General features: G+C 49.6%; 1 protein-coding gene across 4 annotated transcripts in view; it reads right to left on the reverse strand.

The window, feature by feature from the left end:
• DAPK1 (death associated protein kinase 1) overlaps positions 1–16322 on the reverse strand; it is a 219781-nt gene that overhangs the window by 31691 nt on the left and 171768 nt on the right. For all 4 annotated transcript variants that reach the window (XM_021714476.1, XM_021714475.1, XM_008062108.1 and 1 more), the window contains exon 18: positions 8705–8782. In XM_021714476.1, coding sequence (XP_021570151.1) covers positions 8705–8782 — 78 coding nt within the window. The remainder of the gene's footprint in view (positions 1–8704; positions 8783–16322) is intronic.

The following is a 16322-nucleotide window of genomic DNA, read 5'->3' on the forward strand; positions in this document are numbered from 1 at the left end:
TGGGCAACTTGGCAAGACCTCATCTCTACAGTAAATCAAAAATGAGCCGGGCGTGGTAGCATGCACCTGTAGTTCCAGCTACTTGGAAGGCTGAGGCGGAAAGATCGCCTGAGGCCACCAGGTTGAGGCTGGGGTGGCCGGGAGCAGCCACTGCACTCCAGTCTGGGTGACAGAATGAGACGCCAACTCAAAAAAAAAAACCCAAAAACATATTCTACCCACCTGAATATTAGCTCTCCCGTATGCTTGAAATTTACATAACAACAGGAGCCTCCCTTCTGATTTTTGCCCACAGCTCACAAAGCTACAGAGGATACTGGATAGCCCTGGTCCAAGCACCATCGTGTCTCCCCCGGCTGCAAGATGACCTCCCATCAGGTTTCTCTGCCCCTCTTCTGACCCTCACGTTCCAGTGATCAGCAGGGGAAGTTCCTAAAACCTGTCAGACCTTGCACCTGCCTGTTTAACACACTTGGCTCCAAACCAGTCTCCTTCCCCAGGTCTATAAAGCTGGGCTGCCTCTCGGGTCACGCCGGGCATCACTCTGCTTACACTTCCAGGCTCAAGCTCTGGCCCCAGCCCAGGCACTCTCTCCTTTTCTGCCGCTTCTTGTGTGAGCACACCCAACGCTTGGCCGTCTCAGGCCCTTTGCACTGGCTATTCCCGCTGACTTCCTCAGGCTGGTTCTTTCTTCTTGCCCTTCAGGTCTTGATTTACGTGTCACATTGGAGAGGCCTTCTTGATCAGTCAGCTGAAAGTAGCCCCCCATCACTTTATCTCACTTTGACCTATGTGAATCCCCAGCCTGGCACCTACCCCAGAGGGCAGTGGACCCTTCCTGTAAAGTGTAAGACGATCTCTGTGGCAACTGCTCAGCTCTGCCATGTACATATCCCAGCCACAGACAAGAGTAAATGAAGGTGCGTGGCTGTATCCCAATAAAACTTTATTTACAAAACTGGGTAACAGGCTGGCTTACGTCTTGTAGACTGTTGCTTGCCATCCCCTGACATGACTTACACCACCTGACATTTTTCTTTCTTTTTTTTTTGAGTTGGAGTCTCACTCTGTCGCCCAGACTGGAGTGCAGTGGCCGCTCCTGGCCACCGCAGCCTTGAACTGCTGGGCTCTGGCGATCCTTCCGCCTCAGCCTTCCAAGTAGCTGGAATTACAGGCATGCGCTACCATGCCCAGCTGAGTTTTTGATTTATTGTAAGAGATGAGGTCTCGCTGCCCAGGCGGGTCTCAAACCCGCAGGCTCAGGCAATCTACTCACCTCAGCCTCCCAAAGGCACGGGATTACAGACTGAGACACCGAGCCCAGCACATTTGTCTTTCTTTCTTTTTTTTGAGTCGGAGTCTCAGTCACCCAGGCTGAGTGCAGTGGCACGCTCACGGCCACTGCAGCCTCGACCTGCTGGGCTCAGGTGATCCTTCTGCCTCAGCCTTCTGAATAGCTGGAACTATAGGCATGTGCCATCACGCTTGGTTAATTTTTCTTGATTTGTGGTACAGATGAGGTCTTGCTGAATTGTCCAGGCTGGTCTTGAACTCATGGGCTAAGGCAATCCTCTCACCTCGGTCCCCCACAGTGCTGGGATTATATGCATGAGCCACTGTGCCCGGCCAACATTTTTCTTATTTCCTAGCTGGCTCTTGATGATTTTGACCGTCGTGGTCTCTCCAGTGCCCAGAATAGCTCTTGCCATGGAGTAGACACTGTGAATGCCTTTTTAGCCAGTGAATGAATGAATGCTACTTGGTAACTGCATTGTTCTTGGAGGCCCTGGGGAACCTCTCGGTATCTAGTTTCCTCTCTTCCAGCAATTTTCTTCTCCCTAGCAATTCAACACTCAATTTTCATCAGAAAAGAGGACAGGCTGGCGGGGAAGACCATCTGAGGTCTGGAAGTGCAGATGAGAGGTCTGGAAGGGCAGATGAGAGCACATGACCTCCCACCGAGGAAGGATGCAATTAGACCCCCATGGACAGGAGTCGCTACTCTTAATTATGCAAATGCAGTTTACTTGTGATGAATTTTTCATTCTGGGCAAACTCTCCGCTTTGTCCTATTTCCAGAATATTCCTGGGCACTTTTATTCACTGTCTGGTTTTAGGATTAGAGAAAGCAAACCACTTTTAATATCAGCTTACAGAAAATCTTATGGGGAAAATTAAACCAAATTTAAAAAGTCAACTTCCCAAGCCCCCTGAAACTCTTCTTTTAAAATCAGATGAGAAAGGGATGTGCAGTGACTGTAATAAAAATGGAGGCTAATACAAAATCTAGATGCACCAGCAACCTGCTAGTCATAAAAGGAGTCTCCCTACTGGGAATATACCCAGAGGAACTCAAATCACTCTGTGACAAAGGTACCTGCACAAGTATGTCTATTGCAGCATTATTCACAATGGCAAAAACATGGAACCAATCGTGCTGCCCACTGGAAAAGGACTGGATAAAAAATGTGGTACGTATACACGATGGACTATTACGCAGTCATAAAGAAGGACAAAATTATGAACTTGGCAGCAACCTGGATGGACTTAAAGTCTATAATACTGAGCGATCTATCACAGAAACAAAGAACTGAGTATCACATGTTCTCTCATAAGCGGACCTTGAACGATTATCATAATACTATAAGGAAGAGATTGGCAGTAGTGGGAAACCACCAGAGGAGGGGGCACACCTCATCACCAAGGGTACCTGCATAATGAGCATTTGTATGCCTAACCCTGAATTGTACCCCACAACATTAAAATACTTTTTTTTTTTTTAAAAGGAGTGTCACCCTTTTTCTAGAAGGGGAAGTAAGTTTAGCTAAGGAACAACGCCGCCCTTGGGCAGGTGTGGAGGGCTGCTCTACGCTTTGTTTAGCTGGTAGGCGTGCTCAGGATAGAGAATAAGGAACCACCTCCTTTTGGAATAAGCTGGGGTGCAGCTGTGAGGACTGTCCCAGACCCCCAAAACAACGAGGAGCTTATCCACCGCCTCCAGTGCCAGGGAGAGGACAGATCTGTGGCATTTGCTGAGTGCTAAGGTGTAATGCTCCCATTGCAGCTGATTTCAAGCCCCCTGTGTGATGTCTCAAAGCTGGGAAGTCATATGCATGGATGGCTCTTGGGACAGTGCCAGGGGGTCCTGCACATACTGTCCCCAGTTCAAGCCCTGTGGCGTTGGGCCAGAGTAGACCGTAGAGAGCTCAGCCCCGCCCTCTGTTCCTCCTTCCCCAAGAGCCATGGCCTTGGCCTCGGCCACCCTCTGCCCCACCCAGATGGGCCCCTGCAACACGCCAACTAGCTGCTAGGTACCATTTCCCACAAGACGGCACCCTGCATTAATTGTCACCAGTCGGTCCCTCTCCTCTGCTGGCCCTCCAATGGGACAGGAAAACCACATGACTTTGGTTCTATTTCCAGAAGCCAAATCCCACTGCTTCCCTAGCAAATGTATTTTCTTTTATTTTAATTTTTATTTGAGTCGAAGTGTCACTGTTGCCCAGGTTGGAGAGAAGTGGCACGCTCATGGCCACCGCAGCCTCGACCGGCTGTGCTCAGGCAATCCTTCTGCCTCAGCCTTCCAAGAAGCTGGAACCATCACTCCTGGCTAAGGAACAATGCATGCACCGTCACTCCTGGCTAATTTTTCTTGCTTTATTGAAGAGATGAGGTCTCACCAAGTTGTCCAGGTGGGTGTCGAACCCGGGGCTCAGGTAATCCTCTCATCTGGGCCTCCTCCCAGAGTGCTGAGATTATAGGTGTGAGCCACCACGTCCAGCCCAAATGTATTTTAAAAACTCCAGCCGGGCATGGTGGCTCACACATTCCAAGGCAATGTCAACGGATGAGAGCTGAGAATACAGGAAGCCTTTCTTTTGCCAATTTGGCCCATTTGGGGACCCAACGGAATAGCTGGTAATTTGGGGCCACCACCAGGCTGCTGCAGAGGCAGACCCCTCCCCACAAATATGTTTTGGATCAACCTGTCCTTGCAGAGGGTGGCAGGAACCCAGGGGGTGTCAGGAAATGTGTGGAGGGATTCTTTTGGTTTTCGCAACATGGGGGCGGGGTGAGGGATTCGTGCACATTAAATGCCTGAGAACCTCCAGCAAAAACGGGACTTCCCACTTGCCAAAAAATGCCAATGACGCCCTGGTGAGGAATACCAGAAAACAGGGCGGAGAAAAGACAAGGACAGGAAAGTGGCCCTAGGATGCTCTGAAGTCCGAATTAATTACCTCTTCTCTTCCCCCCTCCCCGTAAACCCCACTGTTTTTCTCTCCTGGTGACCTATAACTGCAGATGAACATGCTTCCTGCTTTCTCCCAGGTACTAGCCTGCCTGTTGGGGCACCCATCATGATCCTCACCAGTGTCCCCTCTAAGGGTGCCACGGTGACAGCTCTGTCACTTCCAGTCACCAAATTCCAGCCCCAGGTGTGCCCAGGCGCCAGGCAGTTATTTATGTGGGGATTTAAGTTCACACACAAAAGGGCAGAAGTGACTGGCAATGCCTGGTGGATAACCCCTCCTTTCTGCTAATCCGGAAGCTTAAGCCGAAGGGTTCTTCGAGGGACAAGGAAAAAAAAAAAAAAAAAAAAACGCGAGGGTCTCCTTGACCACAGAGTCCAGAAGACCCTGAAGGCAATGGGAGCCATGGGCCTCCCCACGGGAAGGTGTGTGCTATAAAGAAGGGTGCTCAGCTTGGGGATAGTGGCGTCTGTGGAAAGGACATGCCAAGTAAGGAATCTGCTCTGGGCTCACGGAAAGGACACGAACGGCCTGGTGGGAATCTCAGCTCTGCACTGCTTAGCACACTGCTAACCTCTCTGAGTCTGGAATTTCTGCAGGGACATTCCCCTCTGTCAACCTCAGGGGTGTTGTCAAATGTCAATGCCTGCCACGCACGCTGGGGATGCCACAGTGACTGTCAGTGCAAATGATTCTCTGGGCGCTCTGCCACAGTAGCCCTGGCTGCACCCTCACCTCTGCTCCAGGGGACTCCGAGGGAGCCCACAGAGAACAGCAAACACTCGGCGCTTACTGTGTGCAGGCACTGTGCTAGGAAGTCATCTCCATCGACCCATCCAATCCTCTTCACCTTCCTGGGGGTAGCACCAGACTTTGCCTGCCTGACAAACGGGGACAGTGAGGCACGGAGCTGTGGAACAGCTGGCTGGTTCACCCAGCCAAAACATGGGGTTGGATCCCAGGCTGTCTGACTCTCCCATCAGTCTGTCCTCGAAGCCAAGGTGAGAGGGAACGTTTCACTGAATCCTTGGGTGTTAAGGGGGATGGGTCCTTTCATCAGGGCATTAAACTGATTATTCTTTGCCTTGACTCCACCTTTAGAGAAAAGCCACAGAATAATGGTAGTATACTAAACATTCTAATATCCCCCCTTCCAGCCTCCTAGACTGTAATCCCAGTACTTTGGAAGGCCAAGGCGAGAGGATTGCCTGAGCCCAGGAGTTCGAGAACAGCCTGGGCAACTTGGAGGGACCTTGTCTCTACAATAAATCACAAAAACTAGCCATGCGTGGTGGCATGCGTCTGTAGTTCCAGCTGTGTGGAAGGCTCAGACGGAAGGATCGCCTGAATCCAGCAGGTCGAGCCTGCAGTGGCCGTGAGCATGCCACTGCACTCCAGCCTGGGTGACAGAGTGAGACTCCAACTCAAAAAAAAAAAAAAAAAAAAAAAAATCTAGGCACCCAAAACAAAAAGGCGAGTGGATGGAAGAAAATAAAGACAATCCCAAACCCAACAGAGCAAGAGGCCACCCACACAAAATTCAAAAAGGGACACGGAGTAAGCACTGCCGCTTCCTTTGTATTTCTATATCTAGCTAGGATGGTGATCAGAGCAGACTGCAGAAATAAGTGGAAACAGAGAAAGACCCCACCAATCCAACCAACCCCAGCTAATGGGTCCCTGCTCCCTCCGGAGTCCTTTTCCTGAGCATTTCTTCATTGTTTTCAGACTTCTCGTGGTAATGCACATCTCAGCTTGCATGTATCCCAGCAATCTACTTTTAAATAAAAGAAAGGACCATTTGGGGACGGAGGGGAACAAAACACAGCACAGCCCCACAAAACCGCTTGTCCCTGTGCCAGAGGAAGGTTGTCTCCTGAGTGACCCTCTGCAGGCCACGATGTTGCTACTGAGCTTTTCCTTCAAGATAAGCTGACGGCAGGTCCCCCTGCTCTGTAGTGGTAAACAGCACTCCAAGCCAAGAAAGAATGCGGCCTCCGAATTTTCCAGAGGGTTCCAGGGGTGGCAGTGCTGACACTGTCAGCTGAGTGAGGGCTGCAGACATCTGGGGGCATAGCATGGGTGCTCACGACGTGAGCCAGGCACAGGCACTGCAGATGGCTTTGCAGCCTTTCTGGTGAGGAATGCCGGAAACCTGCGATCACCTGACCAAGTAGAGGCACATACCTGGCAAGGGTGTCAGGCCTGTTAAAGAAGCCTTTGCCAGTTCTTAACAAAGTGTTTCTTTCCACCAGCGGATGGTGGTAGAGAGCTAATAATCAGCAGGAAGAAAATGTGTGCTCAGAGAGCCTGCGCAGAGACCAGACCTACTTGTCTTTTCACAATTGATGGGTGCTACACGGGTAATCAATTTACACCAGCCCTTTATCTGACACTTGTCTGCACACGCAAGAATCTACTCTCAATCTGGGGCTCCCTGCTGTGCAATCTAGCCAGAGCCAGAGATTCAAACTGGAAGCCTGGGTTGTGTTCTGTTTGCCCGGTCCTCTGCTTCCAATAAAGCGAATTCTAAAGTTAGGAAATGTTATGTCACAGTTCGCCATCGACGGCTACCCACGACTCTCAGGCTCTCCCCTGCTCTTGCCTTGTTCTGCCTGTGAACTGGAAAGTTTCCCTAGTTTTTTCAGTGCTAATTCTCACTCATAATGAGACAGCCCTCAGCAGGACAGAGTGGGAAATCACTAAGCCGGGAATTAATTTACGTATTTCCTCTGTGAACAGGTGAGTAAGGATAGAATATTTTTCCAGACTTATTTCTCCCTGGACTTTTAGGGATAGTTGGGAGACTGAATCCCTGTAGTGGCCTGGGAGATCCCTGCTTTCACCCAGCACTTCTGAGGCCATTTTTCAGAATCCAAAGCTTAAGGATGTGAAACTGAATCACCATGACATTACCCCATCAGGTCAGCTTCGTGGGGCTTCAAATATGCAAACGCACTTCAATCACTTGGCTGTCTCCACGTCTATGTTCTGTATAAGGAAAGACATTATCCCAATCTATGGCTTCTCTGCCCCTGGCAAGACCAGAGGACAACTCAAATTTCTAGTGGCCTGAAGGTTATGAAGTCACCATCTCTCCCCAGACAGGTTTCTGTTTATATGGCCTTTGTGGGAAGTCAGGGCATATTTTAGATGCCTCAGCCCCCCAAGTAGCTGCAATTTACGGGTGCGTGCCACCATGCCTGGCTAATGTTTGGATTTACTGTAGCAATGAGGTCTCACCAAGTGGCCCAAGCTGATCTCGAACCCCTGGGCTCAGGCAATCCTCTCACCTCAACCTCCCAAAGTGCTGGGATTATAGGCGTGAGCTTCCGTGCCCGGCCAGACACTACCTTACAAACAAGCACTTAAACCGATTGAATAATCTTTTTATGTCTTGTTTTTTGAAAATTAGGACATTACTGTAAGAAATCTGAAAATAGACAGTAATGTTTAAAGAAGACAACGTTAATCATAATAGCAAAATCGGAACATACCCCTGCTGTCATGTTCTCTGCATCTTTAACATTGTAGAGATTATTACGTATACCCATTTTGTCTCTTGCTTTGAAGTCCAGGGACATTCTAAGCCCTAAATTCCTGTTACTAAAACTTCTTCAAAATATTTTAAAAGCCCCAAACCATTCAATTCTATAGATGCTTGCCACTTTGATTAATCTATTATAAATAACTCTGTGATGAACATCTTTGTACATCAAACATAGAGTTTCTAGATTCAAGGGAATAACTACCATGAAGCCTCTTGATCCACACTGATACACTGTGGGCTAGAAAGGGTACGTCCACGTTTACTTTTTCTGTTTTCACTTTTTTTTGAAACCGCAGAGCAACGATGTTTGATGAACAGGAGCTTAAGTGATACCTTGGGGCTCAAAGCATAAGGAGGAGTCAGCCTTCCCGATTCCCCCCTACTTTATGGGAGTGGTTATTCCAGAGAGGTGGGAGGAAAGAAACCAGGCACAGCAGATGCAAAAAGGTCAATAATTTCCAAGTCCAAACAGCAAAGAAGAAATCCAGTAGGGAGTTTATGCCTTTATGTCATGCGATATGGAAAACACAGGACAGGGACAGATGCCCCTTGGTAAAACCTGGGTGTCCAAAGGTCCGTTTTCTTCATTCTCATAAGTCAAAGTCTCACACTGAGGCTCAGGCAGTCCTTCCACTCAGTCTTCTGAGTAGATGGAACTACAAGCATGCACCACCACACCCAGCTAATTTTTTGATTTATTGGAGAGATGAGGTCTCGCCAAGTTGCCCAGCCTGGTCTCGAACCCACGAGCTCTGGCAATCCTCTCACCCCTGCCTCCCAAAGTGCTGGGATTACAGGTGAGCCACCTGCCCATGCTCATAGTTTACAAGGGAAAAGACTTGCGCATTTTTTCACATAAACACAGGTGAGGCATTTCAGATCCACAAACAGAATTTCTCACCTTTCGAAGTCTAGCAAGGAGACCTGCTACGTGCTCGTGCTGTTCCGCTTTGGCGAGATCTTCTGCCGTCTTTCCATCCTGTTAGAGAAAAAACATTAGTTCCTTTTCTCCGAAAAAGAGAGCTCTGTGTGTTCCAAACACAAATTCTGTCAGTCTGAGGCAGACACAAGCATGACAGATGCCAGAAACAAGTGAGATAGACCAAGAGCACGTCCTGGCGTATTTCTCTATCTGTGGAATCCTTATTTCACCTGGTTGCCCAGGAAAGGAAGATCAGATGTAAGAAAAAGGCACGCACTGGCATACTGTGGTCCAACCCAAGACACGGTCACAGCTTGGCAGCCTCCTTGACGGGCTGGCTCCTCCTCGTCCTAAAACACTTCTCCAGTTAGGCCAAGAGTGAAGATTGTCATAAGATGCCAAGTTCTAGTTAGTGCAAATTTCTATCCTTACCCGGGCAAATCTAGCCCTCACGGGATGCCTGTAATTACCGTGTATTTTTTTTTAAAAACAGGCTTGGTCTGATAGGAAGTTTGACTGAAGGACTTAGTGAACGTAAACAAGGAAATAAGACTGCACAGCACTTCTGTGCTTGCTTTTCATTTGGAGACTTTTCGCAGGATGCAGTTTCATCCAGGATGAGTTCATTTCTGCTTCTACACCATGGGCATGCGCCATGACAGCAAACATGCATTGAACACCTCCTGATAGACAAGAGAACCACCAACACTAATTCCTCACATTTGCACCGTTCTTTACAGTTTGCAAAAACAAGTTGGTCTTAAGAACACTCTTCAGGCTTCCAACAGAAATGCCTGCTGTGGTAGTGGATACAGTGTGAACTTGGGAGAAGAGGACCCGGGATGACGCCCCGAGCCTGCACTCCACCGACTGTGGGGTCCAGTCACTTGGCCTTCTGGAGCCTGGGTCTCTCCAGCTGCAGGATGGGAAATGACACCCTCCTTGCACGGGTTCTTGAGCAGATTAGAGAAAACCCCATGGAAAGAAGCAGGACGGTGCCAGGGTAGCTCCCAGTGCTGCGAGTGCATTAACCCTTGAAGACATCCCTGGGAGCAGGAGCTGTCACTGTCCCCGTGCCACAGAAGAGGAATGGGCACCTGGGGGCTGTTTTGTTGAGTTTTAGAGATTGCTAAAAAGTCCAAAGTAGAAAGATAGGAAGCAATTTTTAAAATCAATAAAGAGAACCCTTTTTTTAGACTAAGAAAGAGAAACAGTTTGTCTATCGGTGTTTATCAGTAACGAAGAAAGTTGCAGCCCTGCAGAAACTACCTGAGATGTGTGTGTCAACAAACCTCCTAATCCCGCAACTCAAGTCGCCCTGAGTCACGCCTTAAGCCCCACTAAACCAGCCTCGCACAGACAGCACCGCTGACATTTTGCACCAGATGAGTCTCTGTTGTCTGGGCTGTGCTGGTTTCTACACACCAGGTGGCAGTAGCATCTCCCCAACCTCAAGCTGGGCCAACCAAAAATATCTCCAAACATTGCCTGTGTCCCCTGGGAGGCAAAGTCGCCCAGCTGGGAACCACAAACTTAGGCTGACTGTCAAAGCTGAGATGGGTTCCCCGAGGAATCCTGTTTGCCAGTCAGTACTTCCCATCCTCTCTCTGCTCCCTTAGAGTCCAGAAATATCCCCAAAGGGCAGGTGAGGGCTTCTAGTTTGGTTTGGGGTGAATTAGGTGCCTTATTAGACACCACATCTCCAACCAGAGATTCATGACAAATGATCCGCTTTCTTTCTTTCTCTTTCTTTTTCTTTTCTTTTTTTTTTTGAGTTGGAGTCTCACCCTGTTGCCCAGACTGGAGTGTAGTGGCACACTCCCGGCCACCACAGCCTCAGCCAGCCAATCTTTCCGCCTTGGCCTTCCAAGTAGCTGGAACTACAGGCATGTGCTACCATGCCCAGCTTATTTTATTTTATTTTATTTTATTTTATTTTTATTGTAGAGATGAGGTCTCAACAAGTTGCTCAGGCAATCCTCTAGCCTTGGCCTCCCAAAGTGCTGGGATTACAGGCTGAGCCATCGCGCCCGGCCGATCTGCTTTCTTTATGGACAAAAGAGAAGACTATAAAGAAAAATGAAGCCGGGCTCAGTGGTTCAGCCTGTAATCCCGCGCCTTTGGGAGGCTGAGGTGAGTGGATGGCCTGAGCCCGCGGGTTCGAGACCCGCCTGGGCAGCGAGACCTCATCTCTACAATAAATCAAAAAATCAGCCGGGCGTGGTAGCGCATGCCTGTAATTCTGGCTACTCGGAAGGCTGAGGCGGAAGGATCGCCGGAGCCCAGTGGGTCGAGGCTGCGATGGCCGGGAGCGGCCACTGCACTCCAGTCTGGGCGACAGAGTGAGACTCCAACTCAAAAAAAAAAAGAAAAATTACTCCCAAACATCACTGCACATTGAATTCACCTCGGGATCTTGAAAAAATGAGGCTGCCCAGCTTGCATCCAGACCCTACTGTCACAGTACCGGGTGTGACTGGGCTCTCAGGTAACTCTACTATGCAGCAAGGTTTGGGATCCACTGCCCTAATGAGAAGAAATCTGAGCTTTGGCTTATGTCTCCTGCCCCTGATGTGACAGGGGTCATAGAGAAAAATGAGGCTGGGAAGATGAGGGGTAGGCAGTCCCGGTGGCAATAGGGGGTGAGGAAGACGAGGAAGACAAAGAAGTTAAAATAGGGCGGTCCAGAAAGGCGTCACTGAGAAGTGAGGCCTTTAGCCAACCTTAAAGAAGGTGACCGAGCAAATCATGTGAATACCTGGGGAAGAGCATCTCATGCCCAAGAACAGCGAGTGCCAAGGCCCCAAGGCGGCAGGATGGCTGTCACATTTGAAGACTATCAAGGAAGCGCCAGTGGCTGGTGCATGGGGGAAGGGGAAGAGGAGGAGACGGAGCCAAAGAAGAAACGTGGGAAGAAGATCCTCGAGGAAGCCGCCATCTTAAGGACTTTAACTCAGACGGGAAGGTGTAGAGCGTCTGATGATGTTTGAACCCAGGGTCATGCAGGCGGCTGGTTGGGGAACAGACTGTGGACAGGTAAGGGTGGAAAAGGGTGAAAGCAGGGAGCCCAGATAGGAGGCAATGGTGAATTCCAGGTGATCCCAAGGGCCCACTGTCTCCTAGAAGAAGGGAGATGATTTCAGTAGAGTAAGAAAGGCCCCACTGTGGCAAATCACACACTGGGGACCTGGGATAGGGAAGGCCTCCGGGGGCTCAAGCTGAGTACTGACGGATGAAAAGGAGTTACTGCTACCAAATCATCCACTACTATTGTGGGTTATGTGTCCTATGTCCGCCATGAGGCATTAAAAGTCTCTGTTACAAGCCGGGCACGGTGGCTCATGCCTGTAAATCCCAGCACTTTGGGAGGCGGAGGTGAGCTCAGGGGTTCGAGACTAGCCTAAGTAACATGGAGAGACCTCATCTCTATAATAAATAAATAAATAATTAGCCGGGCGTGGTGGCACACGCCCGTGGTTCCAGCTACTTGGAAGGCGGAGGTGGAAGGACCGCCAGAGCCCAGCAGCTCGAGGCTGTGGTGGCCATGCGTGTGCCACTGCACCCCAGCCTGGGTGACAGAGTGAGACACTGTGTCTTAAAAGAAAAAGTCTCTGTCCCTATGAAGACAGAGCGCATCATGGACACTCAGGGCAGAAGTGGGCAGAGAGAAATGTGCACACGTGTGTCTTGGTTCACATGAGCACACTGTGTGCAGGGGATGGAAGGGTGGAGACAGGAAGTTCCAGAGTAAAAAGACAGCAGGTGCGGAACTCCATGAGGAGGGAGCCAGCAGGGGCTTCCCAGGACCTAGGAACAGCTGAGGGGGTACAAAGAGGAGGGGGAGACTGAGCAGAGGGGCCAGGCCATGGAGGCAACATCCCAAAGACAGAGGAGCTCCAGGCAGGAGGTAGAAGTGGGGCACAGGGGCTGACAGGCATTTTTATTTTATTTTATTTTATTTTACATTTTGAGTTGGAGTCTCACTCTGTCACCCAGGCTAGAGTGCAGTGGCACGCTCACCGCCACTGCAGCCTCGACCTGCTGGTTCTGGCAATCCTTCCGCCTCAGCCTTCCAAGTAGCTGGAACCACAGGCAGGCGCCACCATGCCCGGCTAATTTTTTGATTTACTGTAGAGATGTGGTCTCGCCGAATTGCCCAGGCTGATCTTGAACTCCTGGGCTCAGGCAATCCTCTCCCCTCAGCTTCCTAAAGTGCTGGGATTACAAGTGTGAACCATTGTGCCCAGCTCCGACAGGCATTTCGAGAAAGATAACTGTGGAGCTGCCCAGAAGGCATTCGGCTGCGGTAGAGAATGGACCAAGAGGTCAACCTGTCCTGGAGGAGACACAGGGTCAGGTCCCTAACCAGGTGGGGGCTGGAAGGGCGGTTATGGAGAATGAGTGGGGAAGATAGGCCGTGGCCCCTGGCTGGGTGCAGGCAGGAGTGAAGGAGAGTTTCCATGTTCCTGGGTGGGGTGACAGAAGCGTGCGGAAGTCCTTTGCCGAGGTAAGACAGGGAAGAGGAAGAAGCACAGACCAGAAGGCAGAGGACAGAACACGTGTGAAGGCAGGGGGTGAGTGGCGGTCTGGGAAGGAGCTGGAGGGGCCTCCGAAGGGGGTGACCTAGGCTGGCCCGCAGGGGACAAGCAGGGGCCGGAGGGTCGTATGTGGGCCTCAGAGCTGAGGGGCAGCCGCGGGCCTGGGGGCTGGAGAGGGGCCAGGGAGGATGGAGAGTGAGAAGGAGACACCGGTGGACCAGCGGGAAGCAGAGAGGCAAGTGAGGTTGGGGCAAAGCAGGGCGGGCAAAGGTCAGGGAGCGTCATGGGTACCCAGTCCTGGAAGATGACCAGTGAAACAGGGTTAGAGAGGGCGGCGGGAGCCTGGGTGACAAAGAGGCTCAAGGAGCACAAGGAACCATGACCGCAGAAGTCAGGAGGGGTCATGTGGGGGAGGGAAGGGTGAGGACTGCAGCAGGGCCCCGGGGGCTTCGGGATGGCGAAGGATGTTCCGTTTCCTGACCTGAGTGGCATCCAAGAGTGTTCGTTTTATGATAATTCGCTAAGCTTTACATTTGTTCATGCGCTTCTTATTCAACTGATGTTTTATTTGATGATAAAAAAGTTTGGGAGGAAAGAGTTATCAGAAGGCTGGAGACTCCACTGAGAGTCACGTGGGGTGGATGGCAGAAGGTGGAGATTGCAGGAGGGACAGAAGGCAAGGAGAAGAGGGGACAGGACAGAGGTCTGTTCGGGTCCCCCTGGCGGAGGACAGAGTGAGAATGGGGAGGTGGTGGCAAGGGCCGCTGGGGGTCAAAGATGCAGCTGTTTAAGGGCGTTGACCTGAGTCCTCCAGTCAGGCAAAGCCCCTCTGCAGGTAGCATCTCAGTCTTAAACATGGGGAGTGAGGGTGGGCCGTGAGTTCAGATCTCACACTGGATGTTGCCAGGTTGGTATAAACTAAAGAAGGCGAAAAATCTCAATAATTTAAAAATAATTTAGAAGTCCCAGCCAGGACAACTGGGCAGGAGAAAAAAAATAAAAGGCATCCATATTGGAAAAGAGGAAGTCAAATTATCCTGGTTTGCTTATGATATGATCTTTTTTTTTGAATTGGAGTCTCACTCCGTTTCCCAGGCTGGAGGGCAGTGGCATGCTCATGGCCACCGCAGCCTTGACCTACTGGGATCAGGGTATCCTTCCGCCTCAGTATTCTAAGTTGCTGGAACCACCGGCACACACCACCACATCTGGCTAATTTTTTAATTTATTGTAGAGATGAGGTCTCGCCAAGTTACCCAGGCTGGTCTCGAACACCTGGGCTCAGGCAATCCTCTCACCTCCACTTCCCAAAGTGCTGGGATTACAGGCATGAACCCGGCTTGATATGATCTTATATCTAGAAAATCCTAAAGACGCCACCAAAAAACTCTTACATTTGATAAGTGAATTAAATAGTTTCAGGATACAAAATTAACGTACAGAAACCAGACGCGTTTCTAAATACCAACAGTGATCCAGTCAAGAACAAATCAAGAAGGTAATCACGTGTGCAACAGCTCCAAAAATAAATACCTAGGAATATACCTAACCAAGGAGGTAAAGGATCTCTACAAGGAAAACTACAAAACACTGATGAAAGAAACGGTAGATGACACAACCAAATAGAAAAACACCCCATGTTCATGGATGCAAAAAATTAGTATAATTAAAATGACCACACTTCTTAAGCAGTCTATAGGTTCAATGCAATCCCTAACAAAATACCAACATTATTTTTCACAGAATTTAGGAAAAAACAATTCTAAAGTTCATATGAACCCCCCCCCAAAAAAACCCAATCAACCAACAGAGTGAACAGATAAGCTGCAGAATGGGAGAAAATATTTGAAAACTATACATCCCACAGGGGACTAATATCCAGAATTTACAAAGAACGCAAACAATTCAACAAAACATTCCCAAATCATTCCATTAAAAAGTAAGCTAAGGGCTGGGCTCGTTGGCTCAGCCTGTAATCCCAGCACTTTGGGAGGCAGAGGCAAGTAGATTGCCTGAGCCCATGGATTCGAGACCAGCCTGGGCAACTTGGCGAGATCTCTACAATAAATAAAAAATTAGCTGGGTGTGGTAGCGCCTGTAGTTCCCGTTACTTGGAAGGCTGAGGTGGAAGGATTGCTGGAGCCCAGCTGGTCGATGCTGGGGTGGCCGTGAGTGTGCCACTGCACTCCAGCCTAGGTGACAGAAACTCCAACTCAAAAAATAAATAAATAAATAAAAAGTCAAAAAATAACAGATGCTGGTGAGGATGTGGAGAAAAGGAAACTCTTATATATTGTTGGTGGGAACATAAATTAGTATAACAACTATGGAAAACAGAATGGAGATTTTTTTTTCAAAGAACAAAAAATACAACTACCATAAGACCCAGCAATTCAGCCGGGCGCAGAGACTCAAGCCTATAATCCCAGCATTTTGGGAGGCTGAGGCGAGAGGATTGCCTGAGCCCGCGGGTTCAAGATCAGCCTGAGCAACATGGTGAGACCTTGTCTCTACAATAAATCAAAAAATTAGCTGGGCGTGGTAGCGTGCCCCTGTAGTTCCAGCAACTTGGAAGGCTGAGGTGGGAGGATCGCCTGAGCCCAGCAGGTCGAGGCTGCGGTGGCCAGGAGCGTGGCAACACACTCCAGCCCGGGCGACGGGGTGAGATTCCAACTCAAAAAAAAAAAAAAAAGACCCAGCAATCCTACTACTGGGAACGGCCCAAAATAAAAGTAATGATTATATAAAAAAGGTACCTGCATTTAAATTTTATCATAGCACTAATCACAGCAGCAAAAATACAAAATCAACCTCAGTGTCCATCAATGGAGGACTGGGTTTTAAAAATGTGGCGTGATAGCCAGGCTCAGTGGCTCAGCCTGTAATCCCGCGCCTTTGGGAGGCTGAGGTGAGTGGATTGCCTGAGCCCGCGGGTTAGACCCGCCTGGGCAACGTGGCGAGCCCTCATCTCCACAATAAATCAAAAAATTAGCCGGGTGTGGTAGCGTGTGCCTGTAGTTCCAGCTACTTGGAAGGCTAAGGCAGAAGGATCGCTGGAG

Source organism: Carlito syrichta, unplaced genomic scaffold (assembly GCF_000164805.1).
Source record: "Carlito syrichta isolate Samal-C Ts95f unplaced genomic scaffold, Tarsius_syrichta-2.0.1 Scaffold305656, whole genome shotgun sequence".
Lineage (NCBI taxonomy): Eukaryota > Metazoa > Chordata > Mammalia > Primates > Tarsiidae > Carlito > Carlito syrichta.